Consider the following 10087-nt stretch of genomic DNA (forward strand, 5'->3'; position numbering starts at 1 on the left):
ACACCCTGCTGGCACTCGAGATGAAATCAATTCTCATTGCTGCCATTTTGGGGTGACTTGGGAAGTGACATACAATTGCTGATACTGGCTTCTGCTTGAGTTGCTGTAAAGGTGGTTTCAGAGAACCTTGGAAGCCCCGACAAGATTTGTGGAAGTTCACAGTCACTTAGACCTGCCTTCCTGCAGCACTCAGCACAGCTTTGTGAAAACCTGTATCCTCACCACCTGCATCTTCAGAGTCATGAGGATAACAAGGGCTAGAGAGAAACACAGTCTTATGATGCTCTCTCCTTGCCCCTGTCCAAAGCACACTGAGGTTTTAAACTACTGTACAGGAAACAGTCATTTAGCTACTCAAAGTTTTTCATCTATGTGGAAAACAAATTGGAAGTACATTATTTGTCTCCCATTCTGCACAAATGGGGAACCACGCTCTGCAACGTTCAGGTCCCGAATTTGAGTGAGAAGACGACACTAAACTTCAGGTCAGCTCCATGTACGCATGACTGAAAACTCAACCAGACCAATTCTTAAGTTTTGGGTGAAGCAAGCCAAATTCTTCTTGCTGTTACTGTGTATTGTGGTAGCGCCTAAAAGCCTTAGTTATGGGCCAAGCTGCTCGTGTCCTCATGTCACATAAGCACTGAGGTTGACTATGAGCTATGGGACCAGTTGTGCTGGCTCCCAATCCATTACTTGTCCCCAGCTGCAGTGTGGCTACACTGGCACAGCCAGCCGCTCCAGACTCCAGTCCCAATCCCTGGATCCGGGCAGAAACAGGACAGCGGTGGCGGCTGTAGCCAGTATTGCCAGGGCATGGCTGGAGTGATGGGACCCCTGAGAACCGCTGTTGTACTTTGCCTGTGGACCACTCCGTGAGGCTCACAACTAGGAGCTCCCTGGCATGGAGCTTTTGGTGCAGTTAGTCAGGACGGAAATTTTGGCTGTTTCAAACAGCCCAGTTCCCACAGGGCTTGAGGATGGAAGGGGCTTAATCGAAACAGAACTGTTTTCCTCAAGTCCCAGAGCTGCTTCATTTCAGTTCCCAGCTGTTCACCTAGAAGAGGAGGAAAACCAGCTTCGTGGAAAATCATGGTAGGCCACGATCTGCTGAGTTAACAAAAAAAATTAAACAAGTCATCTGCTTAATAGGAGCCAGTCCATTAGGATACTGCAAATTCAAGCCAGGGGGAAAGCAGTTAGAGAAAAGGGTAAAAATTTCAGCGAGACATGCTGTTTGACAAAGAATTCATTTGGTGCTAATGGTCCTGCTTCTTGCTATCAACATGAACCACGCTCCCAAAAGGCAGTGCATGAGCAGACATGAACAATAAAGTGATTTGTTCTCAGGAAGCATTCAACCTCTGCCAGCAGTCAGCCGGATCCAGACAAGGGCTAGGGCAGTCAGACGGGCACATGGCAGACCAAATGAGGAACTGTATCACTTGGCACAGAGCTGCTATTTCCAGCATTTACATCCCATCCTCACGTTAGCTCAACTTTTTCACTCTTCGGAGCAGGAGGACTATGTGTCTAATGAAATCTGGATCTACAAAGGCCAGAATTTTTCCTTGAGAGCAGCAGAGGGAGGTGTCTTCACCTCCTAAAATCCCTCAGGGTGGTCTGATTTTCGGATGGCCTCTGCATTCATAGCTGTCAGCTACAGCCTAATATATAAGGCACCTGAAACATCTGCAGGACGAATGTTACTGTTTCAGGTATCCGCTCCTCTTTATTCGTCCTGTTTATTAGCTCTTGGCATCATTAAAAGAAAAACAAATAAAATGAAGTAACACTTTAAAGGCTTTTAAAATTAAAACCAGCAAGACATACTGGAAATAATTTTTTAAGTTAAATACAGTGCTAGGTCACTCACACTCAGAGTGGCCAAAATAACGGACACTCACCAAACCTGTGGACTTAAAAATCATATCAGAATGGCATTTCCAGTATTTGAAGAAGATAAGAAGAAAACAAACATTTAAAGCGGTCACCTGCATTTCTTACCATTTGTGTGAAGCGTTTTCACTTTCACTGCAACAAATTACCGCCCTAGTTTCTTGGAAACTTGGACCATATGCCAAGGACTGCTGAGGGAACTTGTAATAAAAGGAGGACCTGTTCCAGAAAGTTATTAGATGTCCTGGGGTGTGCCACTTGGCCTGTTGTTTAGAGAGCATCAGATCCTTAAAGAGCGGAAATTTGGATCATGATCCTGTAACTGAATACAATGTCCTTCCAGTGCAGGGTAGAAAGCAGCCTGGAGTTGGGAAGAAACTTGCTTTGAAACATCGGATCCCAACCACTGACAAGATGCCAGGCTAGAAGAATTACTAGTCTGATAACACAGTAGGACAATGTTCTATGTTCTGCACCCAGAAGTTGGTTTCTTTTTAAAATCTATTAGCAGCAGATTCCCATACAGCTTGGCCAGAACAGTCTGGTCTTAAGTACTGTTTTGTTTGCCTTAAAACATCTTGCTGCTTCTCACCCATCAATAAATTCTCAAGAGTCCCACTCCTTTTACAATTTATATGAATAGCAGAGGTTAGGAAAGTGCAAGCATGGCCTGGAGAAGCCCACAAGGCTTAGTCACAGAGGTATTTTGGTACTTAGTTCCCACCGGGGTCAGTGGAGGTTTGCAAGGCTACATCTATATCCCCTTTGCTAGCCATGCCCACACACCTCCTTGAGCTCAGCGTGCCACACGGCACAGCCAGGTGCGTCCAAGGTGGCCTGCAGAGCTCACGCTCCTCGGTTAGATTAAGCTCACTGAGCAAGGTGTACTTCCCAGCTCTCCAACATTTCCTCTCCTGGGAAAGGGCTTGTTCCAATATTGAGCCAGACTGCAAGCAAGTGTGAGGATGGTCCAAACTGCCAGGAAGTTCTGGCTCAAAGATGAATTCAAGCCGCAAGCTAAAAGGTAAGTCTGGATGTACTTAAATACCTGGGAGGAAGGTAGCCTGTTTGCTCTTCTGCTACCACTACTCAAAGATGTGCATGAATGCAACACAGCACTTTTTGTCTCTACACTGTAACCTCCACCATGATTTATAAAGACTAGTGGAACTTATTTTGAAGGAAACAACTCAAAGCCAAACCAAGCAACCACTGTCCCTCCCCATCACAGCAATGTTTCCTCCAGAGAACTTCCTTGCTTGTCTTCCCCTACACACCTAAATCCTCCAACAAATAATACTTCTGACACCAAACCAATGTCACTGGTGGCATCCCACATGCCTGGGCTCTCCTCATGAGAGACCACGAACAATGAGTGGTTCATGCCTGCTTTGCAACACTTCTGAGTAAACAATGCTACCTCTGCAGAGGCAGGCCAGGCTGAACAGAACAGAGCTGTGGTTTCAACTCAGGTGGAGACAAAACTGTTGAGGACAGAATTTGTCGATAATAAACCAGAGTGAAATGTAAACAAATGCACACCCTTCTTCATGAAGCCCAACAAACCAACCTATCAAAAAGAGAAAGAAAAAAAAAATCCCTTTAGAAGCATTTTTACCCTGTCACTGCCAGATAATTTTAAAGCACTTGTACAGAATGAGCCCTCCATGCAAATTTAAATAGACTTATGCAGTTTATGTCTCATACAACACTGTCCATAAACAAAATTACACTGAATATAGAGAAGTTCTATCCAAAAGACATGCTAGCACCACGTAACACTTTGGTCCCAGAAAAACTTCCCTTGCAAATCTGTGTGTCATATGCAATAACTGTATTTGCTTATTGTAAACAAAATTGCAGCCACTTTAAGTACAATCACACCCCTCTCATTCAGGCAGGCAATTTCCACTGCTCCCATTATGAATTTACCAGGGTGGTGTTGTATCTAGCAGCAGCCTCTACATGGCAAGTACAAAAAATACCTAACAACTTTTAAGCGTGAGGTGCAGAATTTGCTATGTGTGTGTTACTGCCCTCTACCCAGGGACCTTTCAACCCCAAATAGTGGAGTCCTACTAACAACGGCAGAATCAACATTTTTCATTATCGTCAAAACCTTCCAACCGGCATCACAGGGACTTTTTGTGAACAAGACAGAGAAAAGAAGGACACATTACTTCGTTGGCCTCTCAAATTACTGCTCAGCTGATAATTTATTTCTAAGCATATCCATAGTTTCTCTCAAGTATTTGGAAAATTAAGTTTCTTAAGCATTAATATAAAAAACAGTCTCAGTTTTCAAACTGTATACTCACATTCCAAAACATCTAAGAGTTGAACATGGAAAAATGTACATATAGAGTTCTGCATTGCAATAGGCCCGAGTAAGAAACAAACACACAAGTACATAAACTTCAGCTTGTTCCTTTCAGTCCAGTTCTGCAAGATGCATTTTGTTTTTCAGGAATCTTGATCTGCTGGAGCAGTTGTAGCCGTGCGTACCAACCACCTTCAGCTGACTTGTAAGGAGTGATACAGCTTTGACCTCAACTAATGGTAAAGCCAGTGAGGTTTTGGGGTTGTTGTCGTCCCGTCCCCGTCCCCCCCGTCCGTCCCCCCCCCCAAAAAAAACCAGTCTGCACTCAACACTTTTTAAAAGCTGCTCTGCATCTCAGAGAATCAGATCTGCTCCAACATGAAACTCAGCACTGCTGTAAAATAAATAAAACTCAACTGCTGGAGCATTCTGTGTTATCCACTGGAGCATTCTGTGTTATCTGCGTATGCAAATGAATGTGCTTAGCACTTCAGTGTTAACAACTTGGCCATTGATATTACATGCTGGAAAAAAGACAGCATTTCAGAGGAAAAAGAAAAGCTGCCTACCCTGGAAAACCACTAGGTGAGTTTTTATGACTGTTTTCCACTACTGCCCTTTTGTGAACCAGAGGACATTTTCCCATTAATTGTGTTTATCAACTCTGAGAGGAGGGGGATGAATCTAAGCACAAGTCAGAGATATTCTGTGATTTCTTTGTCTAGCATGGAGATCTATGCAACAGGGGCTATCAAGTGTCTATCATCACTTTATGTCCTATGTAGTTTGGGAGTTGAAAGCAACACCTGTACCCTGCCTGCTTTGTGTTAGGCCTGTGGACACCCTGAAATTACCGAGCAGTAAATTGTAACTTCCACATGAGTATGACTAGATTTTAAACTGGGGGATGTTTTCTCCTACAAAACATCCCGATTCCAATTTTAAGTCTATTATCCAAAGGTGTTACCTGAACTTGTGTGTGGGAGCCCTTTCTGCAAACATCTGACACAGCGTGGTGTGTCATGGCAACTACATCACACGAGGAAATGGCCTTGGCTCTTCAGTTGCCACCACATGCCAAGAGGCACAATTCAAGGTCTCAGCAGAAGCGTAAAGCTTTCTTCTGATCCTATGGAAACAATTGGTGGCTTTACAACTCTTTACTCTAAGGGAAGGTAGTGTCTCACTATTGGAGTTGCTTTACCTTTTAGGCTGTGTTCCGTTTGTTTGTTTCTCAAGGTGAAACTCCAAAACAAAAGCCTCACTTTCTCCCTTTTTGTACCTGTCAAAGCATTTGCTTTTGAAGTCTGCCTATGGCAAATAATACGATCCCTGCTTTTTGTGCGTTTCTGCTGCAGTGGCAGCCAAGTTTCAAGGTAAACTGCATTTCTGGAAAAGTTGTTGCTATTGTCCTAACAGCTGCGTCACATGAGGGGATATTACTGAAAAGCCAACCCCGATTGAAGACTTCAGCGTTTCCTGTTCACTGTTACTTTTGAGAGAAACAACAAACAGCACTAGCTTCATAATTCAGTGGCAGAACTAACTGCTGGTTTTTTATTTAGTGAGGGGCTTCCTCTTGCTTAGCCAGCACTTCATATTCACTGAAGACCAGCACAAATTCCATAAAGACATAACCAGTCGTTGCTCAGAAGTGAAGAACATAAAAAAGCAACAAAGATCAAAGAAGATTGTCCACAGCCACACGTAAAGAGAAAGTTGCTTCCGATCTGTTCACATTCTCATGGTTTCTTCCATGAATGAAGAAACAAAGTTCTTCATTCCAGTGGAAAAAATGGATTATTCATTCCACAAATGTTAAACCATACAATTAAGAAAAAAACATAGGAAGAAGGAATAGGAATAATTGCTGCAGATAAAGCTGCTGATCAGATCCTCAGAGGTGAGCATGGATGCTGCCTTGGGCACTGGCACAGTGTTTTTCAACTGCCACAGGTCAATCAGAAGTTGATGAAATACTTTCTTTCCAGTCTCTGGTGGCCAAACACAGATCTCACTCCACACAAGACTGCTCCAGGCAGTGAGGCTCTGCACAAATGGCGTACATTTTCCCTCCTAGCGCAGATCCTTTGAACACGGGTATCCCCCAACTCATTCACAAAGGCATAATTTTAAAGAAGCAAGTGGCAGGCTAGTTCAGCAAGCAATATGTAAACAAGACAGTTGCTTCATCAGATTCCTGTGCTGACCCCTACATACCATCTCCAAAGGCCGTTTACTCTGACACAGAAGGCAGAGAGCAAGAGTTTCTTCTCAAAGTGGCAATGTCACTTTAGAGTAAACTATCGGAGACATTGGGACTATATCCATCTCCCATATCGGTCCTGGGCTGCTACTGAGACCTTGAATTGTAATAACAAGGCCCTTGTCTTAGCCAGCTTTAGAGACTACAACAGATGCATCCCATCAGATAATCCCTGAACCACTGTGCAAGATCCACACCGTGCAATGTCAATAACCTCACTCTCTTCTCAGTAGGTCGCCAGTAAAGCTCATTACAGGAAGCTGGCTCTGTCCTTCAGCAATGTGACAGGTGATTCTCGAGGAAAGGAACTGTTCTCACTTCCTGTAGGACTGGCTGCCTGCAGAAAAACAGCAAGAAAGGGTCTGTCAGCTGAAAGCAGGATTTATTTCAAGACAGGAGCTGCCTGAGGGCAACACTTGTTCAACCTGTACAGTGACACAAACACCGCAAAGAACATGCACAAAGGCACCTTAACCACTGATGTTGCAACTTAAAAATGCAGGATGTATTTATGGCAACCACCTGTCAGGGGACGCTGAAAGAACTTGTGGAGGAGCAGGGAGTCACCAGGGCCCAGTCACACTCCTGACAAAAATCATTCCTCATTCTTCCGGTAGAGATTTTTGTCCTACTCTAGCTCCACTGTGCCCTAGACAGAACTTGGTACACTGCAAACAGCTTGAGCAGGCCCATGCAGAGGGGCTTGGAACAGGTGCAGAGTAAGGAACGGGATAGATTAAGCCATTCAACCACATCCACATGGAGCACATGTGTGCAGTTGAAAAAGTCTAGATTTGGAGGTCCACCTTATGTTCTAGCCATGCCGCCAGTGTCATCCTTGTACCAGCTAGGAAGTGGAATCCACAGAAAATCCCAGCGTGGCTGGTTTTATTTGGAGGAGCTTGGGTTTGCTTTGAGGTACAGCTTCAGAGCTCGGCTAACAGCAGCGGGCTGCATCTCAGGCAGGAATCTCGCCCCAGGCCCGTAGCTGCACTAAGTACCTGTGCTTCCTCTGCATTCCTCAGGCATTCCACACACTCCATGCTCCAAGAGGAGCAGTCCTGCTAGTTCAGCTAGGTTTATGTAAAAGCAACTTATTTCCAGAAAATACACCTCTAATAAATATTAAAAGCAAGCTAAAAATATGTCTCTAAAATAAGTGAGCACATCAAGTTAAGTACAATCAGAAACTCATCATTTCTCATCATGCCCATCAGCTATAAAAACTTGTATTTCTCCAGAAATACCAAGAAATCCACAAACTGAGGACAGTCTTCCACTGGGACAGTCTCTCTTGATATGTAAAAACCTACATACCTATGCAGCAGGCAAATGGGAGGCAGCAATTGCTGAAATCTACTGATTGCTGATATCTGTGCAGCTGATACCAATTTTGACTTACAGATAAGTCAGATAGGAAATTAAAGGAACAGTAGCACAGAGCTTTACTAGGGAAACATTAGGGGCTCACCTGCTTCAGATGCCCCCTTGCACCTTTAAGTAACAGCTGGGAATTTAATTACCATTGAGAACCTCAGGTTTGGACATAGGTGCTTAAAGCCCTTTTTAGTCCTTTAAAAATTTGGTCCTTATCACCTTCCTCTCACTTTTCCCAACCATGAAAACCTGTGTGAAAGGCCCTGCAAGATGGACAATAACTAGGAGGTGCTCTGTGACAGCAGACAGCAATGGAGGATGCATATACACAAAGTGAGTGGAAGATGACTTGTTTGCAAAATAATTTCTTTGCTATTTTTAGCAGGAAGATAAGAGTTTAACATTCAATTGCTGACACCAAGCCTGTCTCATGGCACATGTGGACAGATAGAAAACAATTACCTGGAACCCCCATAAAATACTCAGGAGAAAAAGGTAAATGGACACATAGTAAGATGTGATGCCCACTATACCCACTTTAGGATGCACAAACACAGCAAAGATAAGAGGTATATGGTAAGACAAATCCTATCCAATAAAAGTTAGAAGAGCTCAAGTGTCTGGACTTACAAATTACATATACTGACTCAACAGAGAAACCCAAGTGATGTAGAACTCTGATCACGCTCTGCTTTAATGCAATTTCAAAATAAAATACATGAATCACTGTGCCACTAGAAAAGGAACTTACTCCAGAGCCCTATGAGAGCAACGTATGTATGTTGCATCTTTAATAGGACACACACACCCAGGAGTGTAAAGCTGCCCTGGAGAAACTAGAAAATGCAGAGGAGTTTTTGGGCACACACACACACTATGCTTTTCCCTTCTTCAGCAGAGCTTCTCCTTTTCAATGAGCTAGTGCTTCTGTAAATGAACCGAAACAGGAACCAGGGACAGAGTCTCGGGTGTTAACACCACATTCAGTCAGGGCAGAACAGTGCTCCAATGACAGGAAACAGAAAGCACTGATGTCGGAGGTAAAACACAGAGCATATGAAGCAAAAGTAAAGCCGAAAGAGCGGGCAGTTATTACCTAAGCACAGGACTGTTCAAGCAAGTAGTCTCTACGTCAAAACCTCCCTTAACCACCAAGGACATTCCTTTCCATTGCCTCACCTGTACTCCCTGAATGAAACCACCCCATCTCCCTGCACATGCAACTATGTGGAACAACAGTGAGTGAGCAACACAGAAGCCTTAGGAAGCTCTTTCCAGCTCTGTTGCTGATTTACTAGGTTATTTCAATTCTCTGCGTCTCATTTTCCCTACCCGTAATGAGGAGCTAACAATATACATATACCTCAGATTTCTTGGGAAGGTTTGCAAGGTATTATGAGTTACCATGTTTTTGTGAAATGTTTAAAGATAACAGTTACAGCTAAAGAATAGAGCTGACGTTACATTGTGATCAAATAGTCATCACTAAACCTCTTACAATATGTTTGGAATAAGAATATACAGCACATAGCTCCTGCCATTTTCATTGAGGATGGACCCAGAGGTGTATTTGAATCCAGCTAGTGCTATCCGCACTCCAGAGAAAAAGCTTACTCATTACTGAAGAATGCAGTCTTATAATCTAATCCCTTATAAATCCTATAAATTCCACCTCCCCGCAAAAAAACCCCACAGCTTACACACCATACACGTGTTTACTGTTGTGTGAGCATCTGAGATCAACATTTCCACTTTACTGGGCTTGTTGGCTGACTTAAAGCAAACATCCATCCTTTCCCTCTAACCTCAAGTCATGGCCCTCCTCTCTACTGAGCCCACTACAAACTAGTACTGCTTAAACCTCTTCAGGCAACGACATCCATATGGTTCTTAAATACAAGTCTCCAGCAGAATGATGACTCCCAGAAGCTGCACACCACCATGTTTGGCTGTCTGCTTACTAGGCTGCCCTGAGCCCATCTTCTCTACATTCAGTTGCAGTGTAGACACACCCAGGGATCCAAATTCAAGAACATTAAACAAGTTACACAGTGGAGTGAACAAGTGCCTAAAGAAAGGGAAAAAGTCTAATGACATCTAGAGAAAGTCTAATCTGAGACTAGAAGCTTCCCCCCAAACTTCTGAGAATTTGGGCCACTTTTCTCCACGCAGAGACAGGAAAAAGCGTGTCTCTTAACTGCTCACGTGACAGCCTGGAAATAGGA

The 10087-nt window shown here is 43.7% G+C and overlaps 1 protein-coding gene across 1 annotated transcript in view; it reads right to left on the reverse strand.

Moving 5' to 3' along the window:
* Positions 1–6756: 6756 nt before the first annotated feature.
* ARMC9 (armadillo repeat containing 9) overlaps positions 6757–10087 on the reverse strand; it is a 70571-nt gene continuing 67240 nt past the window's right edge. Inside the window, exon 24 of the mRNA XM_009323592.1 lies at positions 6757–6822. Within this exon, the coding sequence (XP_009321867.1) occupies positions 6800–6822 (23 nt within the window). The 3' untranslated portion in view covers positions 6757–6799. The remainder of the gene's footprint in view (positions 6823–10087) is intronic.

The sequence above is a fragment of the Pygoscelis adeliae genome, unplaced genomic scaffold, assembly GCF_000699105.1.
Source record: "Pygoscelis adeliae isolate BGI_AS28 unplaced genomic scaffold, ASM69910v1 Scaffold245, whole genome shotgun sequence".
NCBI classification, from domain to species: domain Eukaryota; kingdom Metazoa; phylum Chordata; class Aves; order Sphenisciformes; family Spheniscidae; genus Pygoscelis; species Pygoscelis adeliae.